General features: G+C 36.6%; 1 protein-coding gene across 1 annotated transcript; it reads right to left on the minus strand.

The window, feature by feature from the left end:
• Positions 1–213: 213 nt before the first annotated feature.
• LOC116998258 (fibrinogen-like protein 1-like protein) lies at positions 214–13,686 on the minus strand. Its single transcript, XM_033063767.1, has 3 exons — positions 13,439–13,686; positions 3,346–3,514; positions 214–1,886 (listed from the first exon to the last, which is right to left on the minus strand). Exons 2-3 carry the CDS (start codon positions 3,491–3,493, stop codon positions 1,186–1,188), a joined length of 849 nt encoding a protein of 282 aa, XP_032919658.1. The 5' UTR covers positions 3,494–3,514; positions 13,439–13,686; the 3' UTR covers positions 214–1,185.
• Between the last annotated feature and the right edge of the window lie 6,007 nt (positions 13,687–19,693).

Genomic DNA, 19,693 nt, shown 5'->3' on the forward strand with positions numbered 1-19,693 from the left:
AGTATTTTTCTGACATTTTTGTAAATGCAACAATAAAAACTCTTCAGTTGTCATTCAGCTATTCCAATGATATAGAACTGTGTGAAGCAACTGAAACAGTGGTAAAAGAAAACAAGATCTTCAGGGTTATAAAAATTGAAAGCCTTTTGTTTATTGTTTTACAACAAAATAATTTATAATTAAATTTTATTTTATTTTATAATTAGCAAAAAGGCACTGTTTAATTGATGCCAATTGAAACTATTAAATGTGAAAGAAAGACAACATTCTCTTCTTTTCTGACAGTGGTATTAAAAAAAGAAAAAGATGAAGCGCAGCATGGAACAGGGAGAAGTAACAGTCAAATAATGGTAAATAAAGTGGAATAATCTTCAGGGGGAAAATGGAGGAATAAATAAACAAACGATTGCAATATCAATTTGATCTTTTAAAAAATGTATTCACTGAGTTTCTTGGGGGAAAAATTCAGAGGGCTTGTAAGCTTTGGATCAGTGGCTTTAGGTGGGAAAGCTGACAATCTCATTAGTGTTGACTGCTCTAAAATGAAGGCAGAAAAGTCTGTGCTGAATATTTCACTGTATATGGGATCATTAAAAATTAGAGATAAAAGAAGAGTCATTGAAGGTGGGAAGAAGCCATGGGAGATGAGGTTAATTCCAATTTTTAATATTAAAATACCATTCACTAAAGTTAAAAAGAAAAGGCCTGTTGGAGCCCTGTGGTATGCGTTTTGTAAATGTAGGTATATAACTGGAAATATCCTCTCTGCATGATATATGAAGATTTTAGATGTGCAATTATAGATGTGCAGTCAATCATGAACATTGACACCAGAGCAAAACCTTCTGAAATGCATTTTTATTCATGTATATATTGTACAAGACATCATATCCTGGATTTCATACTGGCCTTGTCTTATTGCTAAAATAGTATAAAATGAATTATTTAAATCTTCTGGTTACTTAAATCTTGTGGTAATGGCCTCCATTTCTGACAGTTTCTCACTTGTGTGGTTGGTAAATTTCTGTGACGTGTTCCAGTCCTGGATATTTTGTCATCATAAAGCCCTTGCAGAGGCCAGTTTAAATTTTCAGTCATGGTTACTTAGGGTTATTACTCAGTCAGTGAGTTCACTTCAGTCACTTGAGAAAAAATCCATGTTCCTGTCGAATAGGCATCGCTTGTCTACAGTTCAACCTTCTGACAGGGGCAGGCCTTGGCAGGGTATGGCTGGTGGTGCTCAATGGGTTTGATCATCATCCATGCAAACTTGCAGGGGCGTTGCTTGTTGCAGTCTTTTTGCCAGTATATCACATTCCTGCGGTTTAGATTTGCTCCAGCACACGCATCATACCACCAGCCTCCCCCAGGAATCCCGTTCAGTTCCAGTTTGGCACAATTCATAAAGTAATTGTCGTTGTCTCGGTCCTTGGTGGTGAACTTCTGGTTGTCATGGAGATAGGCTTCTGTGTCCAGGGTCAGCGCATCAGTGGCGTTGCCTTTGTACAGACCAACCCTGATTCGGTACTGGGACTCTTCCCCCTCGATCAGGAATGGCTCATACTGTCCCCATTTGACTTCAGCATTTAGATTTACAAGTTTAATTCCAAGTATATATTGCACTGAGCTGCCAGTTAGCTGATGCATGTATTCATTTCCTAACCAGTGGTTCTCATGAACAGAGCCAAATCCATATTTGTAGTCCTGCCAGGTCCTGTCAAAGTCGACAGTACTGTTGACTGTAATGTGCTGGATTACTGTCCAGCCACCATCCTGCATGTTACAAAAGACAACAATTGGTTCCTCTTTTGGTTGGATGATGTAAAGGCCATCTCTGGAATTTCCTTTGGAGCGTTGTAAAATATCAAAACAATCCCTTGGATAGTCTGAGAGAAAAAAACAAAACAAAAACAAAACAACAAACAAAACCCAGCAATTTAGAATAAATTCTGTTCAAGTAATAAATTTCAGAAATTGAACTCTGTCCTTTAGAGTGACTGAATGACTCTCTTCAGACTGGAAGCTGACTGACTTCATTGCAGGTGATGGGCATTTATTCAGCTGAAGGGGGAAGATTTCTGGCAGGAACATACAGGAAATACTCAGAAATTCAAAATATGATTTGTTACTCTCTCATACAACAGAAGATTGATTTTGCTTTTATGACAGAAGTATGGTTGAAAAGCCAAAAGCTATGTACAGATCCTTCCTTTTCCACCAGTGTTCTTCCAGTTTAAGTATTCAGCAAGTTTGCAGTTCCCTGTGCTATGTGTAGGACATTTGAGTTTAATAACTAGACCTAGTCTTATCCTCAATGAACAAATTCATTTCTCTGAACCAATTTATACTTCAGGCACCTCCAACATTGTTGTATTAAATTCTGAAATGTGTTTATTGATAGAAGAGAGATATTAAAGCATTTTTATTGTTAATATAAATGTTATAAGCATCTGAGGATTTTCTTATGATGAATTCTTTTCACTCAAACATCTGGCTAAATTTTTATGGATTTGCAGGTAGAACTACAGTTTTGTTCAGTGCTGAACACCAATGTCAGGAAAATAGGTGAAAGTACTTTTCCATTTAATTGCTTATCCAGTAGACTAAGAGTGTAATAATAAATGGCATGTAAGGCTTGGGTTGACATTCTCTATTGGGCTAAAGTATTTACTGGGTTTTTAAAATGCAACGTGCTTATAAGGTAACTTCTTGCTATAGTATAGTATCAAGCATCTCAGACTTCAGTACAATGTTCTGAATTTTACCATTGATTCTGAAGTTTCTTAAGAGCCAGAACATAATTTATTTAAATATACATTTACATATGTATGAACTTATAGAGACAGAATTCCTTTAGTACAGAAGAATGGTATTCATTGTTCTGTTACTCAGACATATGTTTATGAATTGAAATCACTCCCTTCTCCATAGAGTTGAAAGGCATGTCCTTATGTCATTAAACTGTGGAATATTTGTAATTTTTATTTAATAAAAACTTGAAAATTTTATTATCTCTGTGAGAAAAATTCAGTAAAGATTACATTTGCCTGGTAGACATAGCCTAGTTGACTCCAAACGCGATGCCATGATTTTATAGAAGGATTATTTAAATAATTTATATGGTGATGTCCAAGACATCAATATACACAGCGACCCCTCCCAGTTGCCCTTCTCAGTGAACATTATAGAACAACTTCTACAGACAGGACTTTGTGACAGGACATGTTCATATATCAAATTATTCTTCCAGGGCTAGCTTTCAAATACATTGATTAAAAATATTACAGCAAAGCAATAAAGTAAAACACAGAACGCTTCCAAATCACTCACTGCCTTCATGAGTACCTTTTTCATTGGCATTTCCCAGTCTCTCATAGTCTCCTTGGGGAAGAAGGTGAGCATTAGCCAGGACCACTGTCTCTTTGGTGCCCAGGGTCACAGAGCATTGAGAGAGCAAGAGCAGTATGAATCCTGCTGAGCTCCTCAATAGCATCTTCCTTCTGCCTCAGTCCTCCTGCAGCAATACAGAACTGTAACACAGACTGGAACTGAAAATGGCAATATTTATGAGTTCTAGTACAAAAGTCCTGAAGGAGAAAGGTTTAGAAATACTAAGCTTCAATACAGTAAGCCTGTATCAAAGCTGGCTTCTTCCATCTTTGAAGGACCTCTCCTTTCCTGCTATCTCAGACCTTATTTCCGACGAGTCACTCATTTCTGTGACACAGAGCGCTGTGCTGAGAGCACTTGGAACATCTCACCTGTCACCTTGTTCCGTGCTGGGCAATGAGACATAAGGTAATTTTGAGTGTGACAAAAAGCCATCAAGACTAATGTGATGACAAAAGAAAAAGCACAACTCTTAATTATCAGAGTTGAATTTTTCTTATTCCTTGAATCCAAACTGCAGTGAAATAGAGACACCAGTGGTCGAAGGGACAGAAAAAGTAACATTAGTTCTGCTGACTGTAGCTCAAACAGTACTCAGAGACATGGCTTTCTTAGTGCTGGAAAGGTTTCCATGCACTGGAGAACTCACTTAACCCAAACTGTGCTGTTTTGGGAATTTCTATCTACAGATTGAAATAACAGGTCATAACAGGTCACAGGTTTCAATCAGATTTAAAAGAAAAAAAGTTTCAGTAAACAAAGCAAAAGAACTTTTTTTTAGCTTATTCAAAACCCACAAGGGTTCAATATACTGAATTGAAACAGCTTTGAGCCTCCTTTTATCCACCTTTTGTGGTACATGTCTATTAGTACTTCATTCAGAAGGCTTAGGCTATTGCTGGATAAAATTCTGTGGTCCTCACTCAGGCAAATCCCAGATTCTCTGCCAACAGTTCAGAATTAATCAGGTAAACAAATGTTTCCTATATTCTCAAAGGATACATTTACTTAGACTCTAAACAAACTCTAATGCTTTTTTTTTTTTTTTTTTTTTTTTTTTTTTTTTTTTTTTTGTTTTAGGACTGAGCTCCCCACAGTGGCTTTGCTGAAGGCAGAAAACAGATCTAGCAAAAAAGCTCTTTGGTCAGGGCTTATTTCCTGCCAGCGTCAGCACAAAGTCTGCAGAGGCCAGTACCCTTCTCCACAGTGGCTTATGTTGCAACAAAGCCACATTTCTTATAAATCCAATGACTTAGCAGCAGATTCAGCAACCAGTTTTCCAGCATGAAAAAATTCAGCACATTTTTAAAAAAATGTCCAAGATAAATAATTGTAATAAGGTTTAAGAGTTAATTTTTCTACCTACCATACATAAAGCCAGCAAACCAGAATTTTCTATTCTACCTAAAACTATTCAGTAAATAACTATGATTTACTATTAAAATATAATTTGCCCTTTGTGCAAAGTTGGTCATCTGACAATGGGATCAAAATAAACTGGAAAATTACCTTCCATTAAATTTGGCACAGTGCTTCCCTTTAAGCGTTTAAATTCTGCTGTACTTATATTTTCTACTGTCGTATAATTTTCCCTAAAATCTTTGATTATTGTTGCTATAATGAACTATTAAATTATAAATGTCTTTAAATTAAACCCTAGTCCACAAGCCCAAATCTTAATTTTCATGGAATTTGAACTCAGATCTAGAGTTATGTTTTGAACTGTTTTGTTTTTCTTTTAGTATTTTTTAAGGAGTAAACTTTTTTTTTTCCACTTATATTTATGCATAAGCATTGAAAATTGATTCAAAGATCAATTTAATTCCAGAATAGAAATAGGTATTAAAAATTATTAAGAAAGCATCCAAGGAACACAGCACTGGGCAGGCACCTTACCTCTTTCAAGTGAAGACTGGCAAAGAACACAAATGAACTCACTCTCTACAGTTGTACTTTGCCTGCCACTTAAGTCCAGGTGAATAAATCAGATCCAATGTGCTATCTCAAATGCAGCAAAATTGCATTTTGCAATTCCTTATTTCACACTGTGCCTAATCTGCTGGACTTTGCTCTGACATATTATACTTGCAATTAAGTATGTATGAATCATAAAGTACAAAATTCTTCTAATTATTAAAATGACATAGTAATTAAATTAAATTTCCTTTATTAACCAGTAGTCATGGAGAACCATGAAGAAATTTTAGTCCAGTAAATTATTTATGTTGCTTAAATAGACGCAGGCAGATGCTAAAATCTACTTACCGTGCCATTTTGCATAGATTAACTCAGAGCTCTACTGAAATGTAGTCACATTTAAATTGCACAGAGATTACTTGATTTTTAAGTATTAGGAACAATCCAACTATAAACCGTGTTGTTACTTTGTGTTTTAATGTGGATTAATCAGAAACAGTGTCTGAGAGCTCTATAAATACAGCAAACAAAAGCAGAACCCCCTAGTCATCAGGTTTCTATTTTAGTTTATGTGGATTAACAAGATTTCATTAACATTAACTCAGACCAAAACTGTCATGAACTAAATAAATTAATAATGGCTATGTAGATCTATAACTGAAAGTTCTACTGCCTGTCTGCACAGCCTTTGGATGATGTCTGATCTACATTTACCCTTTCAAAGATTAGACAACACTTAAGTTTTTGAGGTCCTTGATCCACCCTACAACCTGATTGATCAGACTCCATCCTGGAAACAAATCAAAAATAAAATTAATCGAACATTTAAGTCCTGTGCAAGCTCTACTTCAGGATCCATATCAAGTCATGCTTTCTGTTCTTCAATAATTCATCTTCAGTGAGGATTTGTATTTCATGTACAATTAAATCAATACCCACAGCAAATGTTTTAGGAAATATTTGCTTGTAGCATTTAAAACTCAGTGATCTTTCTCTTTCTTCTTAAAGTACAAACAATTTATTACACAAGAGGATGTCCACAGGAAGTCAGAAGAGCATCTTCTCTATGACACTGATCAATAGTAGAGCTACAGGGAAAAGTTTAAGGATACATATTCTCTGGTTTTAGCATTATGAAGCTCAGGGAATTTCTGGTATTTGTGTGTTTGACAATATCTAATTTATGCCTGGTACCAAGTATTACAAGCCTTGTCTAAGGCAGGAAAATACTGTATGAAATATAAAATTGCTTTGAACATATACTTCTTGCTGAACTAGTATGCTAAGAAAAGGGAAGGGAAGGTTCCTTTCCACTCTGTCCATATAGATACACTCTGAAAAACACCATTGACCCTAGTGGTATTTATTGATGGGCCTCTCATCACCCTGACATAAATTGGGGTGCATCTTTGGTGCCTTTGATTCCTGTATATTTCATCATTGTTTATCTTCTCTCCTGTCTTTCCATTTTTCTTTACTTTCTTGCTGTTTGCTTCTTTGTTGATTTCAAATTTTCATCTGATCTGGCAGAGCAGAAATGGAGTGGGAAGTGTTTAATTAGAAGAGAGAAGGGCATCAGCATTCATTCACTCATGCTCAGAAATGCATCTATTTTTGTAAATGGAAACTTTGAAAAACAATGAAAATCTTTGCATGTCCTCTCTGCCCAAGACAGACTCCATCCTTGTGGGAAAGGCTTTGACACAGGCTGGCAACTTGCATATCCAGGATCTTCAAAAAGCTTGACATGGGTGATTTATGGATTTATATGGTTGCCAGAAGCATGACAAAGGCCAAATTACATGTAAAAAAGTTGTTCAGTATACTGAGGAACACAAGAGATAAAGTTCTGACATGATAAAAAGCGGAGCAAAGGTCTCACTGAGTATCTTTCCTGCAAGGTTTCATGGGCACACAGCACAAGTGATTGCTTTGGGAAAACAAACAAATCAACAAAGCCCCACCAAACAACAAAATCAGGCCATAGAAATACTTCTGCAGCTTTGAGTGGTTTTGAATTGCTTTGCAGCCTTGACTAAATGCACTTTGGTATTTTTGCATAGGATCAATATGAAAAAAAATGTTCATAACAGCTTTCACTTGTTCTTGAACTTATGAGCTGGCATTGGCATATGAAGTGTGTGTTTTGTCTGAAAATGCAGAAAGCAATTATTAACTGCTGAAACACATTACACATAAAGCTATTTTCAATAGAAATTTTAAATCTCTTTTTACACATTCAGTATTTGTAAGATTAACTATTATTTGGGGAATAAACCAAAGTATATTTTTTGACTGAATGTAAAACAGAACAAATGCTACACTCTTAGAAACATTTGACTTTTCAAATGTTCAGCAAATTTATTGATATTTCTTACAAAAATATTTTAAGAACTGAAGTAAATACTAAAGACATATTCTTCGTATCTTTCTGCTGAACCCAAGACTAAATTCCAAGGGTGTAGAAACTTAATAGAATTGAAGAGGGTTTGCCTTCAACAAAAATACTGACCTAACATGAAAAATACAATCAAAACCATCATGATGGAAGATGCTGGAATATTACTGGTTGATTAGCTGTTAGGACTGGTGTTAATGAAAAACTTAAGTTACTCAGATTGCTTTGAAAAACGATATGATAGGAAACATCCAGTAATTTAATTTTTTTATTCTAATGGTGGGAACAATTTCCAGATACGAACACTGCAGGTGAAAACTCTTGGAGAATACTTGCATGGAATGCCAATTAGGTGACACCTATCTTAAGAAAGTAGAATTCATGATTCTGAGGAAAAGTATGTGCAGCACTGCAAGGACAATATATTTAAAAAAATAAAAGGTAGACCAATAAACTTAGGCAACCATGTTCTGTCCTCTCTTCCTAAGAGTCTGAGAGAGACAGTCTCTTTGAGCAGTGAAGATGAAATGACAAACTATTTCTCATGAAGAAAGACAGCAACCATAGTAAGAGCGCAAAAAGTCTGGCTAAAAACTTACTTGAAAATTTGAAAGTCAGAATGAAGTTGTGTAAGCAATTGGAGTCAAGAGACAAATTCTAAGAGCATGTAGGGATAACATAAAAACCACTCATTATAAAATTAGAGGTTAAGATTAAAAAGGCTACTGCTTTCAAGGGACATAAAAACCCAACAAATATTCAGTAAAAGGATTGAACATACAAAGAGGTTAAACCCAAAACCTCATTATTTTATGAGGGAGAAGGGCAACTGCTGCAGATTTTATTGTTGCAGACTTCATAAGCAGTGACCAGATACTTAATGAAATTAATTTTATTGGAAGAGTAGGACTGGGGCCCAGATTAAGTGAAAAACATCTCAATAAAACTGAAGTAGTTAAATATTTTCTAGGTGGCAAAGACAGATAAAATTCTGTGTGTACCTTAGGATCTAGCAAAAGTCCTCTCTGAACCATTTACAGTTACATTTTCAAAGTAATGGAGGTCCCAGAGGATTCATTGGGCCTATCTTTTAAAAAGGGGAAAAAGCTAAGCAAAATAAAGAAGAGTAAGATACCTTTCAAAACACAGAAAATAAGAGAATTTTTTTAAAAAGGGGATGATAAGGTGATAAAAAGCAGACAGCAAAGACCAGTCAAGAAAGAAATCAAACCAGGTTTGTTCTTTCTTGCTACATGGGTCCCTTCTCTGACCTTTTGTCCTTTCACTAAATATTTCACAGAAAGTTCTGCATGCTCCCAGGGTCCCATTAAAAGTATCCCACAATAACCTTTAAAAAATTTCAAAGTGCCCTTCCCCCTGCATCCCATAGCAAATCCCCTGTAGGCAGTAATTCATTGTGCCAGGAGCTCTAGAAGTTTTTATTTGCGTTTCGCACCAGGGACAATGGTCTAATCATTTTCCTTTGATAACCTCAGGAGCAGGGAAGTCTGTGCCTTCCAGTTTTCAGTGACTATGCTAACTAGGGCTCCTCTGCATGTCATTATTCACCCAAATCTCACCAGGCTTTTAGCCTGATTCATCCCATAGTCTAGCAGTAACACAGTCCAATGGCCACAACCTGAGACTTGGAGATTCAAACTGGACACTTGGGAAAGCTTGCTCACCAGGAGCAGTGGATCAGGGGAAAAGGTTTCCCAGATGGGTTGTGGAACCTCTGTACTTGGAGATTTTTAACACTGGCTAGATACAATATGACTGAACTGATGTTGGTGATAATCCTGCTCAAAGTGTGGGTGACTAGAGACCACCAAAACAACCAACACTTCATCAACTGTCTGGACTTCAGAGGAAATAAACTTTAAAAGTAACTAGCATTTCAGAGCGGATCCAGATTTGGCATATTGCAAAGTATGACTCAAACTCTGAGTCATATTTTAAACTACCTATCTAGGTAAACACATCTAGTAAAATCAGTAAGTTGAAAATATTTTCCATGTGAATGCACCAGTTTTATCTCAAGTACTTGAACAAATAGAAAAAAATATTGGAGAAGTACCTGCACAAATATTTGAGCCAAGAATTTCAGATGATTATCAGCCCAAAGATATTTAAAAAGCAATGTGTTGATCTTAATTTTAAATCAATCAGCTATATGATTTAGTTTTAAACATTATAGCTTAACCTTGTAATATAGGAGTCTAAAAAATTATTTTCTCAACTGAGACAATAAGCAGCTGGAGGCATTGCTATAGCAACCATCTCATTTCCAAAGAGAGATTCTGTGACTTCTGTTGCTCTTCAGAAACCTCACAGCTCAGTAGTATGGCTTTTAAAAAAAAAAAATTTAAAAAAAGGGAAGGGGGCTTGGAAGAATCATGAAAAGAAAGCTTCAAAACATAAGGCAGGCTTTAAGTAAACAAAGTAAATTCTCAGTCGGATGATAAGCCCAAGGAATAGAAAAAACCAAACCAAAAAACCAAACCAAACCACATATATCCCACCACTCTATCATGTGTCTTTAGAGTCAATTTCTCCCGGAAATTATGTTTATCACAGATTTCACTGTCTCACACTAAGTACGTGACTTAGTTTCTTGATCCTACTGTTTAAGGAAAATTGATAGCAACATGAATAACACACAGGGGGTGGATAGGGTGGGAGCAAAAAAATTTTTGTCAAAACAACACATTTTACTGCCCACAGCTCTCTGAGGAGAGAGGTTGAGATCATATAATAAGAATTAGTCAGATTGCTCAATGACTACTGAAAGATTTTAAGGATATATGGTGTTATGAACCTATAGTCTAAGAACTTGTACAGACTACAAAACCTGCAATACCTGTTTAACACACTGGTTCTGAAAAAAATCATAGAATTTAGAAATTAAGGGATGCTCATGCACAGATCTCAGTGTTATGGTTTAAATTCTTATTTACCCCTGCTTCAGTCTGGTTGGCTAAATGGCCCTTCCTTGCTACTGGAGTATTGCATGGTTATGGCAAGTTTGGGAAGCAGATGATGGTCACTCAGACAACAAGTGCTACAGCAGCACAAGGCCATACACAGGCTAAAAGTCTGTTCCTACAGTGTAGGCTGGCAGGTTTTCATCATCTGTATCTGCAGTCATGCGGTCTGTGCTCTGCTGCTGAGTACCCCTTGTACTGGCTGGAGAAGGAATACTAAAGTCCCCTTCAAAAAGAACCCTGTATAGCAGAGCAAGATCTCAGAGGTGTGCATGTTTTTTCTCATAGGTATGAACGGAACCTGGCTGCACTGGTAACTTTAGTCTGTATCTTGTTCATAAAGGAGCTAACAGAAGCAAGTAAGCAATGCTAACAACAGTAAACACATTTTCATGGTTCAGGCTTCTGTTGATAAACCACATCATATTTTTATTGCAGAAACACTTGTTTATTCAAATTCCTAACTCAGAACGTAAAGGAATTGTTAAGATGTATCTTGGGTTACAATACAGGATGTGATAAAAGGTATCTATTCTATCATCATCTGTCAAGGGTGGGGGAAGTGATCCTTATCTCCGTGGGAGATATTCTGCTAATGGGCCATCCATTGAAACCAGGCAGGGCATTGTTCTTTATCTTTTCACAACTCATCCTTCCTCCAGAGAGTCATTTTCTGCTAATGGCCATTGAGTCCCACTGTGGGACTGATAAAATTACTGCATCCCATTGGAAGTTGCTCCAGCCAGGGGAAAGAGCCCAACATTTCTTACCAAGATAAAAACAGAGGTTTTGGGACACTAAGGAAGCCCTTTCTCCACTGGACTCCAGCGGAAAACCGGATTTCTCCACATCACCACTGGACCTCTGGAGGGAAACTGCATCTTCTGCAGGAGCACTGCTCCAACTGAATCACATCTGTCACTGCAGGAGGATGCAGCCACCATTTAATGGGACTGCTGCCAACACCCTGCCTGACGGGGTGTCAGGTTGTACTCTGACTTTGTCAGGGTTTGGAGTTTGTTTCTTTGTAGTACTGTATTTCTATTTTAATTTCCCTAGTAAAGAAATGCTATTCCTAATTCCCATATCTTTACCTGAGAATCCCTTGATTTCAAAATTATAATAATTTGGAGGGAGGGGGTTTACATTCTCCATTTCAAAGAGAGGCTCTTGCCTTTCTCAGCAGACATCTGTCCTCCAAACTAGGACAAGACGTAAAAGTATGTAAACATAAACTACATATATCAAATATTAAAAGCACATAAGGAAAGAATAGACAATAAAACACCATTAAAAAACCCAAACCAATAAACAGTGCTTAAATCAAGTTAGAAATTTAAATCTTTTTAGTTGTAATCGTACTTTTCAAGGAAGCAAATTTAGAGAGTGGAAGTTTATTTAGTTTAAAAAAAAAGCTATCAAATTTGAACAATGTTTAAGAAGATTGAGAAAGGCTAATGAGGGAATGGAAAAGTGCTTAATGAGCTTCAGAGGACAAGTGTATTCTGTCATATAAAAAAGACACATAAAGAAGTATAGTGTAATGAACAAGAGCATACAGATGTTTTGTAATCAACAGATTCGAGTGAGAGGCAGAATTCTACAAATGTGTTTCTTTACTATGCGATACTGATGAAGTGGGTTGAAAGCAGCAGGTGATTTTTGTTGTTAGTTAATGGGATTTAAAATTACTTTTTTCATTAAGAGCTACCCAGACCCTTTGGATATTTTATTCAACCATATTCCTTTCCCAATGAAATAGCTGTAAACAGTGCATTATGTTGAACTCTTGTATTTGCACTGAACTGTGTTGGAGTCTATAAAATCCTTCTAATACTCTCCTCAGCGTACACTTACACGTTTTAGGGGAAAAAAAAAACCAACAAACCTTAACAACAAAATAAGTTTTTGAATGTATTACAAAGAAAGCACAGCAGTTTGATCAGATCTTTCCAGGAGAAATGACCTCTCCACCATTAGTCAGCTACCTGGTGATAGAAATAATTGGTTGCTACCAGTGAAACACTTGAAAGAACAAGTGATGTATACAATTATTTCTGCCAGCACCAGCTCAATAGAGCTTGCTACTGCAATTTCAACAAGACTCTTGTAGTCTTCATAATAACGAAGGGCAAAAATAAGTGAAAAAATTCTGTGCAAATACCATGTGAATAGAAGTAGCAGAAAAACAAACCAAAAGAAAAGAGGGAGTATCAACACTACAACTCAAAACCAAGTATGAGAGGATTTTAGGAAAAGGTTCCTCTAGAAATCTCTACTGACTGTAGATGCTCATGCCTAATGTAGGGGACCCATTACAAAGCTACAGGTAGGGGTATTATTTTTATGGAGCAAACATTTAATCACAAACCTGGTAATAGAATCATAGTTCAATTCTCATCACTTTTGGTAAATATGATGATGGATGCTGTACTGACTCCACGATAAGCCTATCTTTCAGTAACTTAGTAACTGCTCCACCTCTCATCTGAGCTCCTCCTCTTTCTAAGAGAGAATGTTTAGCACAGCAAAAATACAGGCTCATTAGGAGCTTTGACCTCAAATTTCTTTGGACAGTCTGTTAATACAGCTTATGCATTTCTCACCTGCCAAGCTGAAGCATTCTGAACCACATCCATGGATGATGGGACAAACAAACTGGTAGGAAAAGAAATATGCCTCCCTAATGCCAGAAATTTGTTTCAAGTCCTGTTCTGTTCTGATCCCAGGAGTGGAAAGTATTACTCACAAGTATTTAACTGGATTCTTCATGCAGCTTCATGGTAAATAGCAGTCCCATGGCATGCACACCAGACTATGAGCTTGGGTGTCCTATTCTCCATTCTGAAGCACAATGGAAAACTCACACCTGTGTGTAGCAGACAGCAAGAAGACCCTTAAAGAATTCAAAGAACTTCTGAGGAGAACATTCTAATATTTCATATAGAAAAAAATGTTCCTTTAAAAAAACTTTTTCCTTTTTTACTTGCTGTGTTTTCAAATTTATTTCACCACCTGTTATATTACTTTTTAAATGTTCGATTCAAATTAAAAGAATCAGTGGAAAATTCAGTTTTGTTTGAAAAATGCCACAAAAGGATTTCTTTCTGTTGCATATTCACTACCTTTTGCCCCTGACTGAATCACAGTCTTTAATTAATTTTTATTCCTACCAGCCATGCAGAACCAAACACATAATACAAATGATTCTAACGATGATGTTTTGTGCATCATCACTAAATGAGCTAACTAGCTAAAGTTCCATTTGCTTTTCCGCAGAAAATTATTCTGTCATTAAATATTTATAGCCTTATTAGAAACAAGGTATTACATAAAGGTTACTGACAGCATAATTGAAGGAATAACCTTGTAATTTCAAAAGTGAACTGGTTTTCCTGAAAAATCAATATTTATTATGGAAGAGGATGAATAATCCTTTATGGCTTTTGAAACATAGAAACAAAATAAATTAAAATGCCTCAAAAAGGCAGTGAAAGCTGAAGAAGCTTTCGCTAGCTCAATCTGAAAATAGACTAAAACTCAACAGTATTCCTACAGACAGTTTTCTGACTAAAAGCTCCCTGAATGTTTTACTAATATATGGCCAGAATCACCAGATTATACACACAGTATAATGTTCAAAATAGTCATTAATATCTAAGGTCCTGTCTTTAAAGCCACTGAAATTATAAAAGAAGACTCCTCATAATTCTTTTTCACTATAGGTGCTGATTGCTTTTTGTAACTCAAAGTGTAATAATGCATTTATTAGAAGACTATTACACAGAATGAACCCTGCACTGAGTGGGGGTGAACTGGCTATATTGTACCACTTAGGGAAGAGCTTCAAATGGGCGCTCAGTCGTTATGTAGTGACAGAAGGAAAGACTGATGAACTTAATCTCTTGAATGGTATAGCAATCTTTCCCAGATGGAAACATGGGATAACTGCTTTTTCTTCACTGGGTAATAGGAAAATAACAAACAGGCAAAGAAGTCAGTGCTCTCCTAAAGGCTGTGACTATAGCCTTTCTCACTTGTCACTTGCCAACACTACATTCACCTAGAAAACCATGTCTGTAGAACATCATGGAAACATCTTCCAGCTACATTTTTTTTGCAAACCTTAATACTTGAGTTAAATATGCCATGACAGCAATACTTAGGTTTTCCTCGACCTTTGGGGGCTTTCTCCAAATTCTTCTCCTTACAATTACTGTAATTATACCTTCAAGTATCTTACTGAATGAAACATTGCCAGAGAACTTCCCTGGCTACAGGAATCTGCTGATTCATGGTATTAAGCTTGTGCAATAGCTGTCAATACTTGGAATGTGCCTAACAACAACACTGTCCCACCCTCCCAGTAATTCCTGGATATGGTAATAAAGTTAGCATGGGCAATAAATGATTCCTGAGCCGCAGGGTCTCCAGGCTCTGTTTTGCACAACTCAGCATGCACAGAGATTCTTCCTGCCAAGTTGGCCTCTGTGCCAGTTCCTGGCTGGGAAGAAGCCTTTGGAGATACAGACCATAACAGCCTGTTAAATGGGACCTTCCAAATGCCCTGTGCACCACGGGTGCTGCTTGTGCTTCTCCTCCCTCAGAATGCACAAAATGTACATATGTAATCTTTTCAACCTTTTAACATTGTTCAGTATGTCTGCTTTTTCACTGATTTGAAGTTTAAATTCTTTCTGTACTCCTTAGCCCATCAACAGTAGATGTAAACACTTCCATTTTCCTTCAGTTTGTTAAATTAGCACAATATATAGCCATATATATCCATATTTTATTCTGCCACATGAGAATGAAAACCACTAAGGGTTTCTTACTATTTATTTTATATTGGTTATTTTCCTAAAAGAAATAAACTTCAAATGAAGCATAAAATCGTAAGAATACAAATTCACTATCTACTAACTACCAATAGCAACGAAATTAAGGTCAGAGATGTCTTAAACATGAAAATTAAATCCTTTTAAGGTACTGCTATCACTGTTAGCCTAGGGTCCTTTGATCAAACTGTAAAACGAACTTTACCCTCTTTGAGTTACTAATCACATATGACCTTTATGCAATTAAGGGTACATTAACACCCAAGTGGAGATGTTCAAATGGATCTTAGTGATTTAATACACTTTACACTGTTGGAAAATGGTATGTACTTAAATTGCCTAGATTGTTTTTGAAATCTTGACATGCAGTTACTTAAAAAGGGTTGCTTTAACAGATACGTATAAAGATCTATACAATAATGCTTTAAAAAGGTACTCTTTAACAAGATTACATACTGTATTTTTTCCAGTAAGCTCATTGCCACACTGAGTACCCAATATTCATTACTAAATTTATCTTCATAATTACTTTTAAGAGATGAGCTTCTCATAACTCGTACACAAGAAATTGAAACAGAAATAACATGTTTTTTACAGTCTGACAGTTACATCTGAACTCACAGCACTTGATACTAAAGTTCTCTTCACAAATACAAGTCTTAATCATAAGCCAGCCTGTCTCTCTGAAGCAATACACACCCCATTTATGGAGCCATTATCATCTCCACTGCATCAAAAAGATAAAGAGCACCAACAAATACTTTTTTTTTTGTTTAAAGCAAAGGGGAGATAGCTGTACATTAGATTTCTTCCTTATATGATGCAGTTGGTAAAATTATTTCAAACTGTTTCAAACACCTTCCAGACCATTTTAAATTACTAATAGCTAAAACAGACTTCAGCAAAATATGTCTCCTCTCCCTTCTACACAGCTTGTCATAAACACAGTTGCCCACTCATTCAGAACATGGCCAAATGAGCTCTTCAGCTACAAATCCTCAAGATGAAGTGAGCTCATTGTATTACTCACACTCACTGCCAGGAACTGAGAATTCCTGCCTCTGACTGAATGTTTCTGGTGCTTACTTTCTGCTGGCTCTGGGATTTCTTTGATCCTTCTGTGAGCTGATTTAACTTTCTAAAACATAAGAGAATTTCAGCAGACTGATGAACCAATTTTGCTTGTTAAATCAATGCATGACAAAGCCTGAGAAGTACCAGAACTTGTAATCAGAAGGTAGCAGGGTTATCCAGTCCAAGGTGAGGGAGCGTGTCTTCCTCTTTTTGGCAATAAGGAAATCAGCTTGTCTACAGTCCAAGTAAATCTTTAATTTCTATTCTGAACTATCAGTTCCTTCAATTTACCGTCTGCCTTATGTTATCTCAAGAAGCCTCACTAAAAGGCAGATATGTTGTGTTCTTTTGAAGAAGGAAATGCCAGACCTAACAAAGAATAGTGACTTTTAAAAATCTGTAAATAAGAAATAAAACTCAACTACAGCAAACATTTACTTTCTGCAGAAATTCAACCTTGCATTGTTATTGCTACAGGTAAGTTTTGCCTAGTGGCATTTATGATAGCCAAAAGCCACATTACAACTTTATTTGACTGTGCTGGTTTTGACTGTGGTAGAGTTATGAGCTTCACAGTGGCAGCTCTGCGGCCATGCTTAGGACTCATGCTGGAAACAGTGTAATGTAACCCAAGGACATTTTCATTGCTGATGCACAGTGCTCCCACAGAGCCAAGGCTTTTCTGCTCCTCACCCCACCCCACCAGCAAGGGGCATAGAGGTGCACAAGGAGCTGGGAGTTGACACAGCCAGGACAGCTGACCCCAAATGACCAAAGGGATATTCCAGACCATATGGCATCATGCTCTGCATAGACTGAGAGTAAAAAGAGTGGGATATTTGGAGTGATGGCTTTGTCTTTCCAGGTATGCATTAGGTGTGCTTGCATCATGCCATCCAGGGGATGACTGAACACCTGCCTGCCCATGGGAAGTTGTGAATTCTTTGTTTTGTTTTGTGTGTGCAGATTTTGCTTTCCCTATTAAACTGCTTCTTCCCACTGGGGAAAGAGAGTGAGCAGCTGTGTAGGGCTGGGCTATCAGCTGAGGTTAAACTACAACAGTGACCAACTGACAGTAAGTGACCAATGTACTTTGGCTAGAACCTCTCTGCTCACTTGACACAAAGATTCCAGCTCTAAAATGAAAAAAAAAAAAAAGTAACTTGCCGTTCAGCAGCAGACTAACACACTTCTACAAACTGCTTTAGCACAAAGGTGACTGAAAATGAGGTGAATAATGTACAATATTTTTGGGCTTGGGATTTTTCTGTTAACAGGTTTCTGAGAGTGGGACACTGCATCTGATCTATCTGATCCTGATGCACACAGGAACTGCCTTCATATACAAAGTCCTAAGAAAAAGAGAAGTGTTGAATATTCCATTATGCTCCTTCCAAAGGTCATTTTACTACAATCTTTACAATTCCTGTGAACTTTGTCACTCTGAACTCTTAACAAAGACTTTCATATTTTCATGGCCAGAATTCTCCATTCTCTGTTGGAGACAAATCAGGAACGTGAACAGACACTGTGAAAGGCAGAAATATTAGTTCCTACATTTGGAATTTTTCCATGTTCCTAACATGGAAAAATGCATCAGTATGATTAATTATAAGCTAATATAATTCAACTGTTATTTCAATTACTGTTAAACAAAAATAACTCATGGTTTGTACTTTCCAGGATAGCACAGTAACAATACTAATTGCCCCATCTTCAAAGAACTACTGTCTGTTTTTCATGTATTTTTTTTCATAAGATATTGCTGAAAGAGGTCTGGGTTTCTTTTTTAAAGGTTCTTTTTTTTTCCCACCAATGCAACTTGACACTTACTTCAGTAGATCCTTCCAGCAAGAATATCCAAGTATCTTCTTGCCTCCACTGAAAATATTTTACTTCATATGTGAAACAAAAAGACCATTCAAGCAAAACAAAGAGAGCAAAAACGTGCAGCTTACTTTGCAGAGAAAAATCTTTCATTGTCCACAGAAAACACTGGGTTATTTCTTCTCCAACACCTTAAAAACTGACTTAATCTTATGAATATTCAGTCTCTTGCAAATTTTGTTTCCCAGCATAACTTCTAAATATGTATTCTTAAAAAAATATAGCCCTCTTCTGTGTATGGCAGAACAAATACATGCATTAGAATTGATTTTGCTTCAGATGTACTATAAGGGGATGTTAAATATCATTTTTGGAAGCAGATATACATTACCTACACTGCATGGACACTGTCACCTAAGAAGTTACCAACTGTAAAGAACAGCATTTATGATGAAAAAAAAATATGGACTGCTGCTAATAGGGTTTGGCAAGTATTGCTGTCATTTTAATTTACAAATATTCAACTAGTGAAAAACAATTAGCTCTTTTAACGTTTCTCTGGGTAGCTTGGAAAGATACTGTGCAAGAGATATACAGGCATGCTCAAGAAAAAAGTTCCACCAGTGACTTAGCATTCCTCACGAAACATATACTTTGGAATGTCATTTATAAGATGAGCAGAATTTAGCTTCCTACTACACCTTAAGTTTTTTTCTTTAATTTTAAAATTAGTTAATTTGAACTTCATTTAAATTTGTAGTAAAAATCTGTATTTGGCCTCAAATCATTCAAATCACTGGTAAGTTGAAAGCACAGCACGCATGAAAACTGTAAGAAGCCTCAGTGTCACAGAAGTGATACATGTAATTCAGAAAAAACAGACTCAAGATTTGATGACTACCTCATGCAAGATACCTTGCTTTCTTTCCTCCCAAAGAGTTTTTAGCAGAAAGTAGATGAGAGTAAAACTGGGCAATACATAATGGAAAATCTCTGAACTAAAGATTGTGCAGAGAGGCTGTGGAGCCTCCCTCACTGAAGATATCCACAAAGCTTCTTGGATGCAAGCCTGTGCCATTTGCTCTGGGATGACCCTGGTTGGGAGATCAGACCAGAGGAGCCAGGGTGGTCCCTTCCAACCTTACCCACTCTGTGATTCCGTAAATTGTACAGGCAGAAAACAGCATAAAATAAAATTATTTTATATGTAACACGTTACAAGCTGATACAGCAATTTACTTACCCAGTAAACTCACAACTCCATT

The sequence above is a fragment of the Catharus ustulatus genome, chromosome 6 (assembly GCF_009819885.2).
Source record: "Catharus ustulatus isolate bCatUst1 chromosome 6, bCatUst1.pri.v2, whole genome shotgun sequence".
NCBI classification, from domain to species: Eukaryota; Metazoa; Chordata; class Aves; order Passeriformes; family Turdidae; genus Catharus; species Catharus ustulatus.